The following is a 24,194-nucleotide window of genomic DNA, read 5'->3' on the forward strand; positions in this document are numbered from 1 at the left end:
GAAGAACATGAAGTTCTGTAGAAGGAAGGTGTTATGTACATTTATTTTTTAAACCAATTATAATCCTAACCGAGCTAGTGAGTTAACGTTTTGGGGAGAATTGAGATACTATGACTTCAGAGTAGTTTGAGGTACTGCCATAGACCTAATGTATTTTTCATGATGTAGAACAACCTCTTCGTAGGGGTTCACTGTCCTGTTTTAATGTCCTGTTATTTCCGTGCGGTTCCATAGTCCCAGGGAGGCAGGCATTCTTTGCAGAAGAGATAACAGTTATTTTGACTTCCCAGGAGTTGGCTCTGGTGATTCAGTTTTCTTCTTTTTTGAATTTTAACGGTGTTCTTGAGGTATAATTTATATTCTGCAAATTCATCCCCTTAAAGTATAAAATTCAGTGATTTCTGCTAGACTTACAGAGTTGTATTGCCATCACAACAACCTGGTTTTAGAAGTTTTCTATCACCCTTAAAAGTTCCACTGATCTTGGGGGTGACATTCTCTGCTCACTCCTTTTTAGCCACAGGCAGCCACTAATCTGTGTCTTGTCTCTGTAGATTTGCCTTTTCTAGACATTTCATGTATGTGGAATCATAGATTGTGCAGTGTTTTGTGTCTGGACTTTTTCATTCAGTGAAATGCTTTTGAGAGGTACATTCATGCTGTAACATGTGTCAGTAGTTTGAAGCTTTTTATCTCTGGAGACTATTCTGTTGCATGTATGGATCACATTTGTTTATCTGTTGACCAGTTGATGAATATTTGTGTTCTTCCCCACTGGGGGCATGATAGGAATAATGCTGCTATCATATTCACAGACAAGTCCTTGCTGGACATAAATGTTCATTTTACTTGGGCAGATTCCTGGGAAATGGAGTTGCTAAGTCGTATGGTATATTTATGTTTTAACTTTTTAAGAAACTGAAACTGTTTTCCAAAGCAGCTGTACCATTTTACCAGCAATATATGAAATTTGAGTCTCTCTACATTTTCTCTGGGTTATTGCCATTCCAGTAGATGTATGGTGGCCTCTTACTGTGGTTTTAATGTGTATCTGCCCACTGATTAATGATATTGAGGATCTTGCCACGTGCTTATAAGCCCTTGTTGAAAGGTCTATGGAAATCTTTTGCCCATTTTAAAATTAGATTGTCTTTTCTAATAGTATAGCATATAGAAGCTACATTGTACTTTGTTAGATTTATACATAAACATGTAATTTCATGGTGTGCTATTGTAATGATACTTAAAAAAAATCGATCTATTTCTCATCTTTCATCAACTCTGCAAGTTTGGCGCGAGCCCTGCCAGTTGAATTCTCCCATGCTGTATTTGAGTCTGGGCAAATACCAGATGGTGTCTTACAAAAGAGAGTAAACAGCCTTCTAATGTTTTTCAGCTGTAGTTTCCAAGAGGTACAGAGGTGAGCCAATTTTGTTATTTTGACTCAGTGACTTGTCAGCAGTTGTTTAGTAAGACTGTCACGTGAGTCTGCTCACTTTATCAAGAATAGTGTTATAATGTAAAACACATAAGCCTTTCTGAAGGGGTTTGGACCGCTGGGAAGGGGCGAGCACATAACCTCCCTGTTCCTTCTTCTGTAGGTGTTGCAGCATCCCTGGAAGTGTCAGAGAGCCCTGGGAGTATCCAGGTGGCCCGGGGCCAGACGGCAGTCCTGCCCTGCACTTTCACCACCAGTGCTGCCCTCATCAACCTCAATGTCATTTGGATGGTCATTCCTCTCTCCAATGCCAACCAGCCTGAACAGGTACTTCTGTTCCGTCCTGTGCCATCACTGACATGTTAATCCTCTGGGAGGAGATGGGCAGGGAAGGCTCCTGAGCATACGTCTGATTTCTAGGAGAAGGTGGCATTTTCAGGGTGCTGTGCTGTTTCAGGTCCTCCTCCTCTGCATTACTGGTCAGCTATCAGAAGTCACATATCTTTTCTAAAAAGTCCCTTAAAAAATCTAATCCATGTTAAGGGGATCCTTCTGGAACTTTATCAGAAACGTTACTGACAGGAAAACACCAAGATAGAAAAAATAAAGACGACAGAAGGGCAGGCACTAACACAGGTGGCTGCGATTATACTATCAGATGACAGTAGTAAGGAAGTAACAGGGTAGTGTTATGATACTTGGTTTGTTTAGTTGATTTCACAAGTATTTTAAAATAAACACAACTAGGCATATTTGCCAGACTGGAAGAGTCTTATGTAAATTAGAGTGTGAAAGAATATATGTGAAAATGGAAGCTACTCCCCAAAGCCGTATCCGTTATAGGAAAAAGACCCATAATTTATAGCTCCCACTGCAGAAAATAATGCTCAGGAAACTATATAATAGCTAAACCTTTATTCGTAATGATAATATACCTTTTGTGAAACTTTTGTGCTTCAGTGAACTTGTTTCTAACTGAAAATACTTGGTAAGCTATATTTTCTAATATGGGATTCAACAGAACCCATGGGATTTAACAGAACCCATGGGATTTTTGTGGTTTGACTGAGCCCTCAAGATCATTTTGTTCAACCTAATCTTTTTAGGAGTCAAGGATGGAATCTGACAGACATAAAAGAAAGAACTTGACTGTAGTTATCCAAACATTAACAGGGAGAGCCTGAGTAGAGCTGAGTCCCCCATTCTCAGCTCAGAGGGATTTTCTTCCACACCCTTCTGAGTCCTCTCCCATGAATATTTAACTTTGATAATAGAAATTGAAATAAGAACAGCAATCGTGGACTTATAACTCTCCCTTTTATGACATTTATGTTCTGTCTGTAGCTATGGTCTATCACTGTGTGATTTAATAAGCCTGAGAATGGCAGTGCTAATATTTTAAAAACTTTTTCTTTTGAAATTAATTTTTTGAACTGGTAAAATATTTATTGGCTGATAATAGGGTAGTTTTAAAGACATTTTCTGTGTTCTGATAAGTTAGGTAAGGAAGAAATGTTATTCTGATAGGGTGTGTGAGAATTTAGAACCCCAAGATACCTATGGATAGGTGTGATAATAAAAAGTTGGTGACAACTCTCGAATTAGAAATAGAATTTTCCAGCATTCAGTGCAGCAACATTCATTCCTGTCTCCTAGATAGTTACCGTTACGTGCCCAGGAGGGCATACCAGGGCCCACTTACTCATTTTGCTTTCTTTTGCAGGTCATCCTGTATCAGGGTGGACAGATGTTTGATGGTGCCCCCCGGTTCCACGGTAGGGTAGGATTTACAGGCACCATGCCAGCCACCAACGTCTCCATCTTCATTAATAACACTCAGCTGTCAGACACAGGGACCTACCAGTGTCTGGTCAACAACCTCCCAGACAGAGGGGGCAGGAACATCGGGGTCACTGGTCTCACGGTGTTAGGTGAGTGGCAGAAGTGTTCCAGGTGCCTTCGGCTTTACTTAAGAACCTCCTATGAGGAAAAAAAAAAAAGACTCTCCTGTGAATTAGTTCCAAGTTTTGAAAGTGAGCACATGTGGTGTTTATTTCTCCATCCCTACACCTCTTTGGGAAATTAGAGGGGTCTTGTGTATAAATGTTAAATAAAGTCATATGCCCTATTCTCCAATTAAACAAACAAACAAAAATCTCTTATGGAGCACACTTGCTCCTGCCCTTCCTTCCACACTCTTTCCATCTTCTCTCAGCTCCAGCTCTGGTCCACGGTCCAGGCTTCTTATGCAGCCTTCACACTCCTGTTCTCATTCAGGCAGTCTCTAAAGCTAGCTACTTCAATGACTTTTTCTGAAGGTGGAGAAAGGTGGTATAAAATACCATCAAAAGTGCCCTCTTGGCTTGGCGCCTGTGGCTCAAGTGGCTAAGGCATCAGCCACGTACACCTAAGGTGGCGAGTTCGAATCCAGCCCGGCCCACCAAACAACAATGATGGCTGCAACCAAAAAAAAAAAAAAATAGCCGGGCATTGTGGCGGGCGCCTGTAGTCCCAGCTACCTGGGAGGCTGAGGCAAGAGACTCGCTTGAGCCCAGGAGTTTGAGGTTGCTGTGAGCTGTGATGGCACAGCACTCTACCCACAGTGATAGCTTGAGGCTCTGTCTCAAAAAAAGAAAAAAATGCCCTCTCATTTTCTCAAGCTTCTACAGGACAGAGCTTACCGTTGAGAGCAAATTGAATCAAGGTTTTTTAATTGTAGGTATGATGTGAAGCAGAAGTCTCAGCATGTATGGGGGCAGCACTGTCACTTCATTTATGCGTCAGACTAAACAGGCTCACACAGTTCTCAGCCTGCACCTCTTGGCCTGGCATAATTTTAATAATGCCTCCGTTTACTCTAAAAAAGTATTCTTGCTTAAACAATAAATATCAACTAGATGCTGAGACTAAATAGATTCAGGGCCTTTTCCCAGATTTTATAGACAATGAACAACAGTAAAGTTCACACCAAAATTTAGACCTTATTCAAGCCATCACTGTTCTCATTATACCAGGCTGTTAGGCTGTCTCACACTAAACTGTATTCATTTTAAACATGTTTTATTTCTCAGCTCTTCTGTCTCTGAAATAAAACAATGCTCTCTAAATGGACACTTGCAGAGATAGCCAAATTCAGTTCATTTGGGGAGATGGAGAACGTGCTTAGAGGAGGCCTATCCTCTTGATTCTCCTTCCTTGCACCCGGCTCTCAGAATCTACCCCCTTAGTCCTTGCCCAGCATTCCCGTCTAATCCTTTTGTCTTGTTGAGTCACTTGAGAATACAGGTGTTGGGGATTCTTGTTATGATTCCCCCTTGGGCAAGAATATGCTCTAAACCAGGGTGTCCTTTTCTCTAGCCTTTAGACAGAATAAGAAAACTAAGGACCAGGCTGGTGATTTCTGTTCTCAAAATCTTTTTGAGTGCTGAGTACAGAGGGATAATGGAATTAAATATTATTCTGATTGCTTATACCTATAAGTTAGGTAGCTGGCTTTCCACCTTATCCAAGCTCATTTATTTTTTCGATTTTTTTAAAGGAAGGAAAAAGCCTTTAATTTTTTTTTTTTAATAATTAATGCTACCTATTTTGTTTTTTTCACCATAGCATCGTGGCCATGTCAAAGTTGTAAATTGAGGGAATTGTTTACCCAGTCACAGCAGTTAGGATTCTCTAAGAGGTTTTTACTCTTCCTCTCTGTGCCCTTTCATTGTTCTTTCTTCCCCCATCCCCTGTCTCCTGATTCCTCTGTGGACTCTGCATTCATTTTTCATTGATTCATTTATTCATTTTTGAAAGGGTAAACATATTTATTGAAAAGTCATTAGCATTGCAAATGTATCACCATTTGAACTTAAATTCTACCTACCTTCCCTGATAGGAGATTTAAAGCCTGGGCTTAGTTTGTATTTTTATTTGCTTGCTTTTTACTACACATAAGCACTATATTCTGTTAGTGTTCTTTTTTGGTAATTTTTCTTTCATCCTCTTTTTGTTCTTATCTGTCTTACTGTAAGCAATCCCCCCCTTACTTGAACCGTATTCTAGCTTTCCCTGACATAATGCAGAATTTGGCATAAAGTGTCTCTCTGGTTTGTGTTTGCAAAGTAACACAGGACCTTGTTAAGGTGGTCTTAGCCAGAGAATAGTTAGGGTATGTTGCTTTTCCCTGGAATAGCCTCTGAAAGTGACTTCTTTTAACAATGATTTTATAGGGAATGTGTTGACATGAAGGGTCTTGAGAATTCTTTAGAGGAAGCAGAGTAAAACTAAGGCCATTAGAGATCTTAAAAATGTAGTCAATGAGCGTAACCCCGTATTACCTATTTGCTCCTTGCCCACTCCCACTGAAGTTGTAGGCCCTGTTCCTGTGCCCAGTCCTTGTGAATTGGTATTATAATGACCCTCTGGCTTCAGCCATGAGATTGTCTCCTGGTACGTCCCCAAAACAATGTTATCTGAGGCTCCAGTGTACTGAATGTTGATGTCTCCGCCGTCATCACTTGGCTCACAGTAAATGTGTACTTTATTGCTTACTCTTCCTATTATAGTTCCCCCTTCTGCCCCACACTGCCAAATCCAAGGATCCCAGGATCTTGGCAGCGATGTCATCCTGCTCTGTAGCTCAGAGGAAGGCATTCCTCGGCCAACTTACCTTTGGGAGAAGTTAGACAATACCCTCAAACTACCTCCAACAGCCACTCAGGGTATGTACAGTGCTACTTTACCCATGTTATTAGTTACCATGAAAAATTCTGATTCTAAGCTTCATTAAGTAATTAGCTTTAATAGATTTTGAAAAATAATACCCTGTAACTACTGAAAAAGCTTTCTGGTTCATTTGTGTTTTCAGCTTTAAAGTGAATAAAACATTTTCTTTCTCTGCTGTATGTTGCCTTTCTGAAATACATCTCAGCCAGTGCTAATTATGTATGGAAGTTCTGTTTCATTCAAGTAACTATTTAAAATAGCTCAGTGAGAGCTTTGAGTTAACTCTTATGACAATTCTTGAAGTTTCTGAGAAGAGAACCTACTTCCTGCATGAGACACTGCCTATTTTAAGAGGTGAAATTTCAACAGTCATGAGAGAGTTAATTCTGCTATTTTCAGCCTCAAATATTATTACATAAGGAAGACAGGAAGGAGAACAGGAAAAGGCCTCCAATCCCGGGCGATAGAGGAAATGATCATATCAGACAGGTGAAGATGGAGGAGGCCTTAGTGTCATGGTGGCTTTTGCCTGTAAAGCCAGCTATTTAAATTTGATTTTAAAGGAAACATCCTTGAAAAGCTGAGGAGATTTTATGAAAACCAATGAGGGAAAATTATAGAATTATTTTTAAAAACCCTTCTGTTTCAAGAAAATAAAATTTAGCAGCCTCCAGTGTTACTTCATCTCTAATACAGAAAGTGCTTCTTATAGTATCTCTGGGCAGATTTACAAATCTTAATTTAAATATGCAGAGTTAGCAGGTAATGGAGAGGCCCCAGTGACCTTCATTATGCCTGATGAGTTTGAATCGTATTGATGGTACATGCTTGTCATGGAAAAGGAAAATCCTGGGTTCTGTGGTAAAGACGTACATATTACAGAACCAGGGCCATAAGACTCGACGGAACCTGTAAGTTTTCGTTAGGAGTCCCAACAGAAATATTGACGGACCTTCCTATCATCTTTCAATTCATTATTAATAAAACCTTCTTTTCAATATAACTTTTGGGTTGCTTTAATAATGATGACTGCAATACTCATTGCTAAATGTTTCAGCCACACTGTTGGCGAAATAGCTTTTTTTTGGTAGACTGATTTGTTAATCTTACCATTGTAAGGGGCATGGTTATAAAAGTTCTTCTCTTGAATATTAAAAACCAGATTCCAGATTTTCCCATAACTATTTCTGTAACAGCTCACCTCTCTGGGCCTATGGTTTTTTTTTTAAATAAGGGGGTTAAGAATATCATCTTCAAAGTCCTGTATGACCACATTAACATTCCACGATTTATATTTATAAGATTCTGTGGAATACTGGATGGAGTTTGGAATTACAAATGAAATTTGACAGTGCTTTTTTGTATGTAAGTTGAGGAATATCTGTAGAAAGAGCCTTTGATATCTCTTTGTTTCTGCATAAGTGTGTATCAGTCAAAGCTCTTGGTACCCTCTTTGCAACTTAAATATTCTTTGGTGTGGAAGGTATAAAAGTGAACTTTAATGCCAAACATGAAAACTTTTGTCTTTATAATTCAAACTCTGGATTGATTATCAGAATTACTTTGGATAACATTTTCTATCATAATGCACATTAGGCGAGTTAGATTTTTAGTTTAAGCTAATGTGCACAATATAAGGTACTAGCATACCCCTTGGGTAAAGGGCTCAACTGCAACTTGAACTTTACCTTAGAAATTAAACAATGTAACCCAATCGTTTTACCCTCATATTAATCTGAAATAATAAAAAACCTGCAAAATTTGCCTCTTTTTTTTAATTAAATGATAGCCTGTGTATACTAATACAGTCATGGAGTACAGTGTGGCGTTTTCATATACAATTTGAAATATTTTCATCAAACAATAAAGTAGATCTCAAAATAGCATATAATCTTAAAATAACTTTGATATTTTTCTTAAAAGATGTACTTTCATAATTATAATTATTTCATATAAAATCATGGTGCATTTTCTGGGGAAAGAATATTTGAACCCAAGAGAAGGCATCCCAGAATTCTAGCTGGTGACAGGGTAGTAATATTTTGGGATTAGAAATTTTTTTTAATATGTAGGGACTAGTTTGAAAGAGCGACCTCTGGCCAAATCTATATGTTTGCATCAATTTCTGTACTTCGTCCATTTAACAAACATTAGTTGAGCAAGTACCAGGTGACAGACACTGTTCTAGGTGCTGGAGAGACATCACTGAAGAGGACAAATATCCTTCCCTTTGTAGAGAACACTTAAACCTGTAGTTAAACTTCTACAGCACACTAAGAGCAAAAATTAAAAAAGACTACACCTGCTGTGCTTTGGACTTCTTTTGAAAATAATTAATCTTAAAAAATGTTTGCAGCCTACCTAAGACCCTCTCGTGGCACACTGGTTGAAAAATCACTGTTCTAGTGAATAGAAACTGAATATATTTGATCAATTGCAGAATTTTCTAAATTTAAGTAATAAGTTCTATGGGGATAAAATAGATCAGGGTACAGCAGTAGATAGGTTAGGAAATGAAGAGCTGCAGTTTTCAAGTAGGTACTTAGGGTAAGACTCTAAGGATGATATTCTGGCAAACTTTTAAAAATAATAGAGGAATGAGCCACGTGAACATGGGGCTGGAAGGCATTGCCGGAGAACCAATGAATGTACGAAGGCCTTGACATCAGATGTCCCTGTGTTTGGAGTACAGTGCACAAGGCCGAGAGTAAATAGAGCGATTATGTCCAGTGGCATGTGCTAGGATATAGTCAGACATTGCATGTAAAACTTGGTAACTGTATTATTCAGTACTCTGTCTTTATCCATATTTTATCTGCTTTGGCTATTTTATGAGAAAGTTGTGTTTAAAAATCACATGGTAAGATTGTGGATTTGTCAGTTCTTACCATTCTGCTGATTTTAATGAATGCGTCTTGAGCCTCTATCACCAGGTGCTTATGGGTTTGTTACGTACAATGGGTTCTCTATGCTTATTATGCTTTTTGCATTAGTTTACTTATTAAAATTAAAAGCTCCAGTAGCTTTCTTTGATTAAATCTTGTTGGTACGTTTCTGTTTCACGGTTCATTGGCTTTCAGCTTTCCCTGCTTTATGTTTTGGGTGTATCTTCCATAAACTGTTGATATCTGGATTTAATTTGGTTTTCAGTCTGCAATCTTAGAGCTTCTAGCCTTTGACTGTTTGAATCCATTTCGATTAATTATGATTATAGTTAAGTAAATGTCTAAGATCTTATTTGATCTTACTTTCTTTGATCTACTTCTCTTACTTATTTTGATTTACTCCCCCCCCCATACCTTCTACTGATGATTTGAGTGTCCCTTATAATCTTTCTTCTTCTTTAAGAAACAATTATATTTCTCTTAGCGTATTCTTAAGTATGTAAGAATTTAATGTAGTCTAGAAGTAAAAATACCTCTAGAGAGCTTTAACTTCTTCTACTGTCCACCGTCTGTGCATTTTCCTCTCACAAATCCTGTTTTCTCCTATTAGCCATTTGTTGGGCCTTTTCATTGATTCTTAGCTTGACTCGGCTTCTCTCGCATGTTTTAGACTTCTGTATCTTTCTTTGCTGAAATTCTGTTAATTTCCTTGGCTTTAGTGGGTTTGTCCACATCATTTTTAACTTTCCCCATCATTAGCCATCCCCATTGTTGTTGTTATATTTATTGTCAGTTGTAGTTGGATTTACCCAAAGTTTGCCTGTTTCTTGGTTCCACATTCCTTCCTTCATCACACTCATTTTTTCTGTGTCTCACATTCTCACTACTAAGACACTCACCCTTTAGGAGGTATATGACATTGATGGTCTGTGGGTGGTAAATGTTCTCAGGTTTTTCTGAAAATACCTTTGTTTTTTCCCATACTCTTGAATGCAGTTTAGCTGAGTATAGAATGCTTGATTATCAGTTATTTTTCCAAGAATTTGGAAATATCACTTCATTTTCTTCTGACCTTGGTTGTTACTATTGAGAAATCTGCTGTTGATCTATTTGTGGGAATTGGTATTTTTCTTCTATTTGTTTTTCAGATTTTCTTTTACTTGGTATTTGATGTATCCTACAATATTTTTAGGTATGTGTTTTTACTTCTCTTGCCATGGGCTTATAGTGCTTTCTAAATAGAGAGATTGTGCCCTTTGTCAGTTCTGAAAAATTCATAGTTGTTATGTCTCTGAATACAGCCTTCTTTTCTGTTTTCTCTATTCTTCCCTACTAGCTCTTGGTGTAGCTTTTAATTTTAAATAGTACATTTTAATCCCTTGCTTATCTTGAAATTCCTTTATCTTTCTGTGCAGCATTCTAGTAATTTGTTGTTGTTTTTTATCTTCCAGATTGCATTTCTCTCTTTTGCTCTGAGTGCTGTTCAATCTGCCTTTACATTGAATTTTAAAACTTTTGTGGCAATGTTCTTTTACATATGTATTTTTTATTTCAGAATTAATATGAGGGTACTAATGATTAGGTTACACTGTTTGTGTGTGTGTGTGTGTGTGTTAGGTAAAGTCCAAGTTGTAGTTGAGCTCTTCACCTAGGAGATGTGCCATCTACCCTTATGTTGGCCAGTTAGGTCAGAGCATGTTAATCATCCTCCTCCCTTCCTTCTTTTCCCTCTCTCTTTCCCCCGCCTCCTCATCCCCACTTGGATTTTATTGGGTTTTTCTCTTGTATGGGCATGTAGTTGTTCATCTGTTGATTTCATATTAGTATTGAGGACATTGGATACTTGCTTTTCCATTATTGCCATACTTTACTAGGGAGAATGATCTTCAACTCCATCCAGGTTAATACAAAAGGTGTAAAGTCTCCATCTTCTTATGGTTATTCGAATAGTACTCCATGGTTGTCATTTCTTCATATATACCCTTTGTCTGCATTGTTTTTCTGTAGTTGGCCTTAGGCTGTGGGTTGTGTTTTTTTGTTGTTGCTGTTTTTGTTTCTGGCAATAGCCCCTGCCTACCCACCCCTCCTTTTTTTTTTTTTTTTACCAATTTGAGATAGATTGTTACATTAACATTTTTGGCTTGTAAAATCCTATACCATATGTACAAAGTAAAATCAGACTCCACACATAAATGTAGCCCAGGTTTGTGAACTTCTGTTTTCACAGAGGACTTAAAAATCTACCTGAAACTCAGAGATCTAAAAAAATCAATCTCCTGGAATGCTGAGATGAATAAATGAGTTAGTCATAATTTTTTAAAGTAGTACTTTGTACATAATAAATTCTCAGTAAATATTAGCTATTTCAGTGATTACTATCACTTGAACAAGTGGATGAATTCTAGTTCTTCTTTCAACTGAAGGAGTAACCTGTTCGAGGTCCTGTCTGTAAACAGGGTGATTTCTCTCTGGAATGACACTCGCTCTCCAAATCATGCAGGCTCTTGGCAACCGAGGATGAAGATCAGCAGAACTACTTCTCACGATGGTTCAGTACAACTTGAACACTGCAAGAAAGGCTGAGGCTTATATACTTAGAAAAAAAAAATCTTCTTTTTGACTCCCATAGAGAGAATAACCTTCACACATTGAAGAAATACAGAGAACCTTAAAATATGTATTTAAACGTATGTGCAAATAATGGCAGTTAATTTCCTATTCTTTTACTTTGGTAAATGTAAAATAATACATTTATTTTCCTTAGTAGTGGTTAACTTTTCCTAAAATATGCACTTCTTCTTCATGGTTTCTAAGAAGTCCTTGGTTGTTCTCATCCTTTTATAATTTAATACAGTAAAAAGAGATGATTAATTTGCCTGATTACTTGGAAACTCTGTGTAGAACTTTGGAGGTCATGGCTGGCACAGGAGAGGGTCTTATATATCGTTGTAAGACGCTCTTCTGTGTCAACCATACATTAGCATGTTATGAAGGAGAAGGCCAAAGTATAGAGGTGAGACCAGGTTTGCCTGAAGTCTGCTGATACACGGGCTCCCATTCCTTTGTTGTGCTTGGAAGACCTGGGAATCTTCATCCTCTTCTTGAACCCTCACTACTGTTTCCCTTCCAGAAAAGTTTTCACTCACATAAGTTGCTGAGTAAATGAGTGCTTGTTTCTGCTTTATCAAAATGTTATTCTAACTGAAGACAAGTTTTTTTCCATTCTTTTTTGCCTTCTGACATGAAGAAGCAAGTCTCATATGATGTTTAGTAGTCCTTCTTCTTTGAAAGATTAAATGCCAGTGATTATTGTAACTGTATTCATTTATTTATACATATATTCTTTAAATGTATATATGTGTGTGTCCACAAGTACATCCACATACACAACACTTATTCTGTACGACTAATGTAGGGTAGAGTGTGGGGAAGGTGGAGAAATGCAAATATAAAGAAACATCTCCCGTCTCAGAGCTCACTGTCTCGCAGAGGAGATAGATATAAAGATATAATCATAGAACTACAGATTAATGCTGTGAAAAGATGTATAGTGCTATGAAATTGAAGGTAGAGATATTAATTCTTCTTGAGAAGTCCAGGAATACTTTATGGGGAAGTAGATTCTGAACAGAAAGGATCTTTAAATGATTGATAGAAGTTTTACGAGGTAAAAAGTGAGTGTTTTAAATAGAGGGAACCCTACATGCAAAATTTTGCAAGTGTGAAAGTTTGACATTTTTAACCGAGAAGATCTATGAAGCTGACACAAAAGTTCATAGGGGTTTGGCCAGAGAAGAACTTGGTAAGCTTAGGTCTGGATTGTAAAAAGGCTTTATTTAACATTCAAGGATTTAGGATGTTATCTTCGAGACAGTGGATACTACATACTGACCAACATTTATAAAGCCAGAGAAGATAGCCAGATTGTGCATTGTACAAATAATATCAGCAGTCAGTGTGAAAGATTGGCAACTAGGTCATAAATGGGACACTGTGGAAGAAAACGCTTCAGGAAATGAAGAGGGTCTGAACTTAGTCCCTGGAAATAGGGATGGAGAAGGGATAGGAGGAGGGTAGGATTCAAGAGCGACTGAGGACAAAAATCAATAAGATATGAGACTTGATTGATATTGAGACTCAGAAGAGTCAGATTTCATCCAGATTCTTTTGTGAGCCACTGAATAAGTGGTAACCATCTTAACTCAGAAGGAATTTGTAGAGGTTTGTGTGAGAAAGGTAGCAAGTGGGTTAGTGATCTCTGTGGACCTCTAGATAAGGATTAAAATGATGATACGATGGTAACGTTTCTGGAGTAAAGGAGAATTAAAGCTTCAAAAAAAAAAATAAAAGAAAGCTTCATAGTCAACATAGAGACATACTGATTCGTAAGAATCCAGTGATGTCAAGTTAAAAGCAAAAGGAGAGTCAACATTTCTGAAAATGCAGAAGTAATCAGGAGAAAGCAGTCAAGATCTAATCAATTAGTCTTGCTTATAGCTGTTGCTGTAGTTATAACTGTGTGTTGATGGCCTTATGTGTTGCCAGTGGCAAATCATTCCTGTAAATCGTCTTGCAAATAAATGTTAATATTTTTATACACATGGTATATTTTACGTAAGTGCCAAGAATAGTATTCCAAAAGATAAGTTTTGGAAGCAAAACAAGTCCTTAACTTGGCACTGTCGATGTGCGATTCTACGTAATGTTGTTAATATCAGGGTATTTGAATATGACATATTCAGATGTTGCCCAGTAATGTGCATTGGTGTTTTCCAATGTTTGATATTTGCTGTAAGCTTTGGGATCTGTGTGATTACTTTAATGACAGAAATGCAAAGAGAAGAAGAGAGGGAGGTTGCTGTGGAATACACTGACACGAAATCGGAAATGAATTTAAAATCTGAATTGGCAAAAGCAATGTCTATTTCACTGGCAAAATCAAAATCAGGGCAAGCAGACAACATGTTTTTATTATTGACTAAATAAAATGAGCGAGTAGGAACCAGCATGTATCCCACTGCCCATCTGGAAGGTGCTATTGGACATTCTTTTAGTGGGGACAGATTCCCCACCCCATCCCTTCTCCATCTCCACTTTAATCCTCCAACATCAACACAAAAAGGAAATAAAATTTTTTATGGCCAGTGCTATCTAGTAGTGTTCCTTTAAGAGTGATAGAGTTTAAATATTAAGTATTTGTGATGTTAGCTTTAAGTTTTTTTAAATAGATTTTTATTTGACATTTAAATGTTTGTATTTAAATGTTTCCTTTATTTACAATATTATCAAATGCCTGTTTCAGGCTGCGGTCATTTTTTTTTTTTTACATATTATAAATACATGATTTTTATGTAATATACTTCCATTATTGTATCTTTTTTACAGAACACGTCTGAGATCTTTATGTAAGAAATGTTTACTGCATATTATTATAGTCATTAATTATTAAAAGAACATAAAACACAGAATAATTTACAGTTGAGGAATTCTTTCTTCCTCAAATACTAAAGATTAATATCTATTGGGAATTTGGAGACATTAGACATTTTTCAAATTTTTTGACTGATTTTTCTCATGACTCAGAATAATTTATAAATTTTATAAGAAATACCTGGGTAGAATTTCCACATGGAAAACATTACCAGGCACTATATTAAGCTTTTTTTTTTTTTTAAACTTTATTTTATATATTTATTTATTTGGAGACAGTCTCACCATGTTGCTCCTGGTAGTGTGCTGTGGCATCACAGCTCACAGCCACCTCAAACTCTTGGGCTTAAAAGTGAGTCTCTTGCCTCAGCCTCCCAAGTAGCTGGGACTATAGGTGTCTGCCACAACGCCCGGCTATTTTTTTGTTGTAATTGTCCTTGTTGTCTTTTGCCGGCCCCAGCTGGGTTCACACCCACCAGCCCTGGTGTATGTGGCTGGTGCTAGCCACTGAGCATGGGTGCCGAGCCACCATCCTAAGCTTTTTATGTGTTTGTCTTACTTAGTTCTCATGTGTGTAACCTATGATGTGTAGGCACTTGGTAGCTCCACATTACAGATGAGAAGACTGAAACATAGGTCAAGAACAGGTTGCACACACAGAGCCACAGAATGGGTAGAGGTGGTGTGGATTTGTATGCAGGCTCTGTCTCCAGAGCACACGGTCTAAGCAGATACACCATCTAATAGGCAGCCAGCAGAGGCGGCGCTCTGAACTGGAGGAGAAAGGATGGAACTGGAAAGGACACTTACACTGGTTTCTCTCTGATTCCCGAGAGTGTTACGGACCAGGTGCGCAGCTTCTGTGGGATTCAGTGTTGCTGTGAGCCTTGTAGGATGGGGCTGGCGTGATGTCCTTTGAGCTTTCCAACTATGCATTACACATACTTGAACGTTTCCTATTCTTTAAAATAAAAAAAAGTGAAAAAAAAAATTCTCTGACTTCATTTCAGCAGTTTATTTCTGTGCTAGAGCAGCCGAGTGAAATGACAGCATGAGGAATTATCCCTGCTAGTTTCAGGACGAGCCACGCGCTCTGTGGCTGCGTGCAGTCTGCTGTGTGCCGGGGAGTCGCTCCCGTCTCTGCTTTGCCCTGACTGCACAAACAACCCTGTTTTGTTTCTAGCTAATCCTCCCTTATCAATGTGTCCTTCTCCTCCCTGATTACATTCTGGGTTAACTCGGCCATGGTATGGCAGCCTCGTATAATAATACTTTCTGAAAGAACATGCTTGTGGTATCAGCGTCTGAAGAGTCCGCAGGAAGAACAGTGACTTCACCTTTTAAAAGTAACTTTAAAGCAAAATCTTTAGGGCTTACCTCTTTCTGCGTGCTAGAATGCTGCTTGGGGGAGCTGGTTAAAGTTTCCCTGATTGTCTCTACACAAGTGTAAAAAAATTACTGGGTTGGTCTGAGCTCATCAGATTTTTAGAATTTTAGGAACTCGAGATTAAAAAAAAAAAAAACACAAAAAAAGACACCACCAACAGTGTGTACAGAGATTGGTTTTCTTGAATGATGACTTTACGACATGGTTTGAATGAAGAGGGAGGTAGGCAGATGGCTTAGTTACAATATTAATACCGACAGCATTGGTATATCGCAGAGTTAGGAGATATTCTGTAGTTACATCCTATAGAACAATATGGTTTTAAATGCCTTACCGGAAAGCCAGGTCTACCTATGGTGATCATGAGCTTTGACTTGGACAGACGTGATTTTAAAGACTGTCGCTACTTATGTACTATGTGATCTTGGACAAAAGATGTAGCTTTCTTGCCCTACCCCCCTTTTAAATTGCATAGCTCCTCTGAACTTTCTCACCTTTGAAAAGTAGTGAATATAAAACATAATCTTGTTATAAAGATTAAAAGAGGCATAGTTAAGGCTTACTATAGTGGATGGGGTATGCAGTGGACACCAGAGAGAGGTAGACCTTTTATTCATTAATTGATCACCTTAATTTATTGAGCACTTTTCTGTGTTTTGGGTGGTTTCCAAGGGGGCATTTGTTCTACTTACTTCTGAGTCCCTCATTAAATGTCCTTCCTCTGTCCTCCCAGCACCCCGTATTCTCTAGCCCTGGCTGGCACTTTCCCCATAGCTTGCCTACTTGTCTCATTAAGGTGAGAGACTGTGTCTGTCTTGTTCATCATTATATCACCATCCTCAGAAAAACCAGTACAAAGGGAGGTGCTCAGTAAATATTTATTTATCAAGTGACTGAATTAATAAATGCCCTGTGTCCAGGTCTGTGTTTGCTGACTCCTCTCTGTTCCTGCCTTTGGTTCTATGAGAGGAAAGTTGCCAGCAGAAACAAGATAGCTCATCTTAGTTCATATGAAAACAAGGCAGCCCAGGGTGAGGGTACCTCCAAGTGCTGCCCCGGCATATTTGGACTCTGCCGGAATCATTTATTTTCCTTGTGTCATTAGAAAGCTTTTCTAAGTTTGCAGCTATTTGCAGTGGTTGAGGTAACTGGATATATTATCTTTCCTGCCTGATGGTGGGGTGAAGCCTAGACCTCAAAGGTATGACATCCCTCCATCCAACATCATCAGTTCCTAACAACCAGCCGTATAATCTTATTACCCATCTAAAGCTTCAGTCTCCTTGACTCTTTGATGAGATTAATAATAAGCATATCTCGTAGGGTTACACTAAAGCCCTGAAAATGTACCGTTCAGACCTCCTGATGTGGGAACATTATAGACTGACAGCCCCAGCTGCTTCGCCTTGGGACCCCCCACTGCTTCACACCCAGGCTGAGCTTCCCCGAGCTGCTCCCAGCCAGTGAGGAGGTGCAGTGAGGCTGCTACTGCAGGCCTGTGTCTGCAGGGCCTGGGAAGGCTTCTTGCACTGGAGACTTTGGTTCAGGAACACCCCATGTGCCTGGTGGAAACTCCTTAACAGTGTGCTGAGGCTCTGATTATCCAACCTTCCTCCTTCCTTCTCTGCTTCACAGAGATCAGGCCTGTACTGTGGCCGGAGGCTCTCCCTGCCTCCTCCAGTAAGCCTCGTGCTTGTCTTGGTGTCTGCTTCTTGGAGGATCTGAGCTAACACAAATAGTGTAATTGTTGTTGGGAGGGAGTACGGTAGTAATTTATACCATAGAGTACAGGCTTGATCATTTCTTCATCGAGTATAAAATAAACATTACTATAAGTTTAACTTGATTTTTGTGCATTTTTTCAAAATTAAAATTCAGTGCTACTGACCATAAATTCTAGGATGAGCAATAGCCACACTGTCCTCAGAGAAAGCTACCGACATTCAGGACTTTACGTGCTAATGTGCTGATCAACTTTCAAGATTGTTCTTACTTAGGGAGTTTCGGGTTTTTAAAGTGATGTCGTGATTTTAGTCTTTAACATTCAAGGACCCCAAATTTCTCTTCCTCCCCCAAATAAATTTATTAATAGCTCTCCGGTATTAATCTGTTTTTATAGTCTTCTGCTGATGTCTTTGGCTTTCTTATTCTTTCTGCCAAGTTCTCATGTGACTGTTATTTTTGTGACAGACCAGGTCCAGGGAACAGTGACTATCCGGAACATCAGTGCGCTGTCCTCAGGTTTGTATCAGTGCGTGGCTTCTAATGCCATTGGAACCAGCACCTGTCTTCTGGATCTCCAGGTTATTTCACGTAAGTATAAGAAATTCTGATGTCAACTCTGGGTCTGAGACTCTTAAGACTTTTGTTAAAGTAGGAAATGAAGGACGGTCCTGCTTAATTGATTTGAAGTGTCCTGATGATTAAATAGAAGTTCTTTTGGTTTGAATCGTTATTGAAGTGTTTTATAATGTTTTAGTATACTTTTCAGCCTCGGCAAAATGATAATCTTTGTGACAAAGTATCTTTCTCTTTAGGATCATTCGAATCAAGCTGGTTCTTTTTTTTCTTTTCTTTTTGAGACAGAATCTTGCTCTGTCACCCTGGTTACAGTGCAGTGCTGCCATCCTAGCTTACTGCAACCTCAGACTTCTGGGTTCAAGCGATTCTTCTGCCCCAGCTTCCCAAGCAGCTGAGGCTGAGTGGCACATCTCTGCACACCTGGCTTTTTTTTTTCTTTCTATTTTTATGAGAAATAGGAAGTTTTTCTCTTGTTCAGGCTGGTCTCAAACTCCTGATCTCAACTAATCATTCTGCCTCACCCTCTCAAAATGCTAGGATTAGTGGAATGGACCACCACACCCAGCCTAAACCAGTTTTTTTATATAAGCACTATGGGCATTATAAAAATTTGTAATGATCTTATGGGTAGCAAGAAGTTCTTTTGTGTTTTTTTTTCTTAATTTCTCATATCTGCTTAATTGAGTAGGTTATAAACTGCAAAAAATTTCTCTTTAGTTTAGCATTCTTGGTGGTCTCAATTCCAGTTGCAAAAGGGAGCAGTTTGGCTAGGATGAGGTCATAAGGAATCCCACTGGTTTATAGGGTTCATTTTGGGCAGATCAGGCGACTTAGGTGCCACATGTCCCCTGTTCTGCTCTTGGTGTAGTCTCGAAAAGGTGTGCCAGTCATTTGATGTTTATTCATTCAATAAATGTCTTACCCTGGCCATGGGGGATAGAGAAAGTTAATGGGAGTGTAACTTTATACGCTATATAGATGTAGTATTTTAGGCAGTTTTGTACATTTTAAGCAGATTCTTCAGTAAACTTCTATGTTTATACAGTGGCATGGGTATATGCTATTTCTCTCTTTCTCTTCTCTTTAAATATATTTTTCAGCCCAGCCCAGGAACATTGGACTAATAGCTGGAGCCATTGGCACTGGTGCAGTTATTATCATTTTTTGCATTGCACTGATTTTAGGGGCATTCTTTTACTGGAGAAGCAAAAATAAAGAGGAGGAAGAAGAAGAAATTCCTAATGAAATAAGGTGTGTGTGTTGGATAATTTGTCCTTCATGGCCAATATGTTTTCTGTTTATTTTTTAGAATTAAGATTTGTTTGCAGTTATAACTCTGCTGGCCAAGAAAATTAAATTGGCCAAGTGTTATTTTCTTATATATCACTTTTCTTCATGGGACTATTCAGCTTTATTCAGTGGCTCACAAAAGGGGGTAAAGATTAGCCTGTGCCCCACCAGGAGGATGTCAATGAAGAGTTCCCCACTTCTCCCATCTCCAGGGTATGCGGGCTTAGGTTGCTGCCACAACAGAAGAGTTAGCTTAAAACAAGTGTTTAGTTTAACATTGGCATTTATGAATATGGTGGATGAGAGGTAGTGCCCCTGGCTCCATGGGTAGGGTGCCGGCCACATACACACAGGTTGGTGGGTTCAAACCCTGCCCAGGCCAGCTAAATAACAATGACAACAACAACAACAAAAATAGCCAGGTGCTGTGGCGGGCACCTACAGTCCCAGCTACTTGGGAGGCTGAGGCAAGAGAATCACTTAAGCCCATGAGTTTGAGTGTTGCTGTGAACTGTGATGCCACAGCACTCTACTGGGGGTGACATAGTGAGACTGTGTCTCAAAAAAAAAAATGGTGGATGAGAACACAGAGCACTAAGGAACGCTGTAAGAGCATACCAATGTCTGCTACGGCTGCACAGACAGGCCCTGGAAGTGGGAGTTGGAAAGACAGTGCAGAAATCTTGAGAAAACCATGCCAAATAATCTTTAAGGAAAAGGGACTCTTGGTATATTGTAGACATTCCAGGTTCAGGCTCATTCACAGAGTTCATCATTGTATGCCCTTGTTGAAAGTGCTTTAAAGATTCCGGTCTCATTGGTGAAATGTACACAGCCCTTCAGGAGCTGACCCTCGCCTGCCCGTATCACATCACTGCTTCCCAGCTCACTCTGCCTTCATCTCTTCTGCACTTGCCCAGTGCCTCAGGGCTTCAACAAAAGTCCCTGCTCTCCTCCTGGACCATCCATATTTCTTTCCTTTGATCCATTTCTTTACTAAATTCCTTGATATGATTCAAGGCTTGTTCAGGCATTGCACCTTCTCACATAAATGATCTTTAGCTCCTCGCCCAGCCTTTCGGACTCAAAAATGTTCGTGCTTTGATTGCTACCCCCATTTGACTGTAGGCGTCTTGGGTGTAGGGCTTGTTTTGTTTTGTTTTTTACATGAAACATCTAGTTAGAGTGTACTCAATAAATGTCAAGTAAGTTAGTTAACATCTTCAATTAAATTAATGATCTCTCTCAGCCCCTTGTAAGTCTTAAGGGGTGGGCACATGAAAGGATAGATTCCCTCTCAGCATAACAGACTGGGGAAAACTTTCCATCAGCATACCACAGTGATTCCTCAAACCTCAAAGAGCAATAAAATCAGGCCAACTAAAGTTCTTTATGCCCATGGCTTGATTTCATGGCTATTTTATGGCAACTAGCTCAGTGGATTATTTTCCTATTTATAGTAAAAGAAAACAAAAGCAAGACAAAACCATATATATAAACAAACTGTATGTAAATGTGTATGTGTGTGTGTGAAAAGACATTGTTTGAGAGATCTAATGTTTCCTTTCCTATTGTTGGAGACTGAGAAGTTGAGGAGAGATTTCCTTGACCTCTATCTCTCAAAGGGAATGCGTACCAAGGCCAGGGCTATCCAGGGTTGCTGTGTTTGCTTTCACAATAGAGTGGTCCCTCCTGAGGATTTGTGTTTCAGACACAGTGGCCTTGGCATGAAAAGAGAGCGTCCAGGGTAGGAGGATAAGAGGACAGAATTAACCTGGACTAAATCCTTGTGACAACTTTATTTTTGTTCTTTTCAGAGAGGATGACCTTCCACCTAAATGTTCTTCTGCCAAAGCCTTTCACACCGAGATACCGTCCTCAGAGAACAACACGTTGACTTCTTCTAATACTTACAACAGTCGGTACTGGAGCAACAATCCAAAAGTTCACAGAAACACAGAGTCATTCACCCACTTCAGTGACTTGCACCAGTCTTTCTCCCTTCAGTCGGGCAATGCCAGTATACCATCCATTTATGCTAACGGGAACCATCTGGTCCCCGGTTCTCATAAGACTCTGGTAGTGACAGCCAACAGGGGGTCATCACCACAGGTCATGCCCAGGAGCAATGGCTCAGTCAGCAGGAAGTCTCGGCCTCCGCACACGCACTCCTACACCGTCAGCCACGCAACCCTGGAGCGAATCGGTGCAGTACCCGTCATGGTGCCAGCCCAGAGTCGGGCCGGGTCGCTGGTGTAGAACATGAGGGAGCATCGTGTTCACAGACGAGTAAATGGAAGGTCCTCACATGCGGAGGAGGTTGGGGTGGGTGAGCGGTGGGAAAGAAACACTTTCCTTGTCATTATATTAGTAAAAAGCACAAAGAAGGCAATGCTGTTACCTGGCCACTGGGGTACGTGAAATGGACTGGAATCCTCCACCAGGAAGACTTGTTTTCCTGCCACGGGTGTCCTGGGATTCTGTTCGAAAAGCTGGAGCTCAGAGATGTGCCAAGCCAAGGAAAAAGATACAAAAGCAGAAAGCACCTTCAAACCCAAACTGCGGCCCAGATGGGCTTGTTCTTTAATTGATGCCTAACTTAATTTTTCAAAAGACTAAAGTGCCAGATGGAGTTTAAATATTGAAATTATTTAAAAACGTAGTTGTCATTAAGGAAATAACGTGCAGCCCTGAGGTATGTTCTGCCTCTCCCCATTCCCTCCTTATAGAAGAGGGCTTAATGGCGTAAATGGTTAATGTTGGTCCCCACAGGACTGGCTGTTCTATCATATAATCAAAACTTTTTACACAAACAAAATTAGGTAAGAAATAGGGGGAAACAAAGGAAACTTCTTTGGGAAGCCCCTCAGTATTTATTTATTTATCAGTTTCTTCCTGAACCACGAATTTCATATTTGGAATATTGCTATATTGACAGATTCTTGCCTGTCTACATTATTCTAGGATCTGATACAGGTCCATGGCAATTACTGTTCATTTTTCCTGGAAAAAGTATTTTTTTAAAGAAAAGTTTTTTTTTTTTTTTTAAAAATACATGAGTGGCATTGGGCTAGGAAATACAGCGTGTTCAGCACCTTATTCAGTGATTGTGTCTAGAGAGCCCACAGGGAAATGCGACATCATGAGAGGGTGAGGTCATGTGGGCAGCACAGTGGCAGGCAGGTGAGGCTGAGGGCTGTGGCCTTGCTGGGCAGCCTCTCAAAGCAAGGCCGTCCAGGTCTCCCTCGCTGTCTCACTAGGACGCGCTTAATGAGGGCAGCACCTGATGCCTTTTACACTGAGGTGGACAACTTCCTCCTTGTTTGACAAGTAGAGGTTACTAGATTGTTACAGGGAGGGCAGGACTTGTTTTTGTTTTGGCTTTTTTCAAAATAATTCTGTTTGTAAAAGAGAGAAGACTTGAGACAAAAGGAACGTCTCCCGATGTGCTTCTGGAAGGGTCAGGCCTGTATCTGTGACGGCTCAGGTCACAATGTTACCCAGATGCAGTTTACACCACGGTAAAGAGACGCCTTTGTGGTTACTTTCCTGCTTTGGCTGCCTTTGCAGCTCGCCAGGTTAATTTACAAACTCCCCACTCTATTTTGTGCGACGTAGATCTGACCATAGTGTTGATGACTGTCTTGCCTTAATCACACTTTAAGCAACCCACACATTTCTTCCAAGGTTGGTTTTCTAAATTATTTATGGTACTGACTCCATGATTTTTAAAGAGTGTCTCTTTTTCCTGGCTGTGTTTTCTCACTCTCTCTCCCACCGTGCTTTTTGCCCTCTTTTCCTGCCAGCATAATTTTCGCAGACAGTGGACGCCTGACCTTTTCCCGGTTATTTGAATGAGTGGAAACCATCAGCTGCAGCAAACGCTCTTTTTCCAAGAAGGTCACACTCAGAACCTAACCATTTCAATATCGATAAAAAGATGGATTTACTTTAGCATTACTTATTTTTTCCATTTGATGGTTCTTGACTTTGTAAAAATTTGAATAAACGAATGTCTATACTTTTTATAAGGAAAAGTGAAAATACTGTGGCAAAAAGATGATACTATCAGATGCTATGTAGAAAGCATTTATCTTGCATTTCTTTATTCTTTCTAATTATCTAAAATTCAATAAAAGTTTATTCATGTAGAGTAAGTTGTCATTAATTATCAGTAATGAGTATACCATTTCTTAATTTAATGCTTTCCTTAATGTTACAAGCATTTTTCCATTCTGTTAAATATACACATCATTTTAATGGGCATATAGTATTTTAAAAACTACTTAACCTTTTCTCTTATTGTTAGAAATTTGATTTCAGTTCTCATCCATATAACTGAAGATATAATAACCTTTTTCATAAATTGAGCTATTTTCATACTACTTGGTCTGAAAGTTTATGAAGACAGGATCTATGCCTGTTTTTTCATCACTGAATCTCTGTCATCTTCCACAGTGCCTCACAGAGATGTTAAGTAGATAAGTGATTATTGATTTCTGAAATAAAATTGCCAGTCAAGTTTTGAGTGTGATTGTAGCTCTTTTTTTTTTTTTTTTTGAGAAAGAGTCTCACGCTGTTGCCCTGGGTAGAGTGCTGTGGCATCACAGCTCACAGCAAACTCATCTTGGGCCCAAGTGATTCTCTTGCCTCAGCCTCCCAAGTAGCTGGGACTGCAGGTGCCCACCACAATGTCCAGCTATTTTTTGGTTGTAGTTGTCATTGTTTGGCAGGCCCAGGCTGGATTCGAACC

At 39.3% G+C, this 24,194-nt stretch overlaps 1 protein-coding gene across 3 annotated transcripts; it reads left to right on the plus strand.

The window, feature by feature from the left end:
* The first annotated feature begins 1,589 nt into the window (after window positions 1-1,589).
* On the plus strand, window positions 1,590-23,592 carry IGSF11 (immunoglobulin superfamily member 11). 3 transcript variants are annotated; one of them, XM_023516284.1, is made up of 6 exons: window positions 1,590-1,765; window positions 3,162-3,369; window positions 5,989-6,144; window positions 18,041-18,163; window positions 19,252-19,402; window positions 21,259-23,592. In XM_023516284.1, exons 1-6 carry the CDS (start codon window positions 1,727-1,729, stop codon window positions 21,698-21,700), a joined length of 1,119 nt encoding a protein of 372 aa, XP_023372052.1. In that variant the 5' UTR covers window positions 1,590-1,726; the 3' UTR covers window positions 21,701-23,592. The 3 variants fall into 3 exon arrangements, with proteins under 3 accessions (XP_023372052.1, XP_023372053.1, XP_023372054.1); XM_023516285.1 differs by having other exon boundaries at window positions 1,607-1,765; window positions 19,336-19,402; XM_023516286.1 differs by lacking the exon at window positions 5,989-6,144 and having other exon boundaries at window positions 1,608-1,765.
* The last annotated feature ends 602 nt before the right edge of the window (window positions 23,593-24,194 follow it).

The sequence above is a fragment of the Otolemur garnettii genome, unplaced genomic scaffold, assembly GCF_000181295.1.
Source record: "Otolemur garnettii isolate 467f Iridium unplaced genomic scaffold, OtoGar3 scaffold00089, whole genome shotgun sequence".
Classification (NCBI taxonomy): Eukaryota; Metazoa; Chordata; class Mammalia; order Primates; family Galagidae; genus Otolemur; species Otolemur garnettii.

Bases quoted from the DNA above. Each gene is read 5' to 3' on its own strand.
- IGSF11 (XM_023516284.1), top strand. From the start codon at position 1,727: ATGGTCATTCCTCTCTCCAATGCCAACCAGCCTGAACAG. The intron at 3,370-5,988 runs GTGAGTGGCAGA...TTCCTATTATAG, and splicing joins CACTGGTCTCACGGTGTTAG to TTCCCCCTTCTGCCCCACAC. The intron at 19,403-21,258 runs GTGTGTGTGTTG...TGTTCTTTTCAG, and splicing joins GAAATTCCTAATGAAATAAG to AGAGGATGACCTTCCACCTA.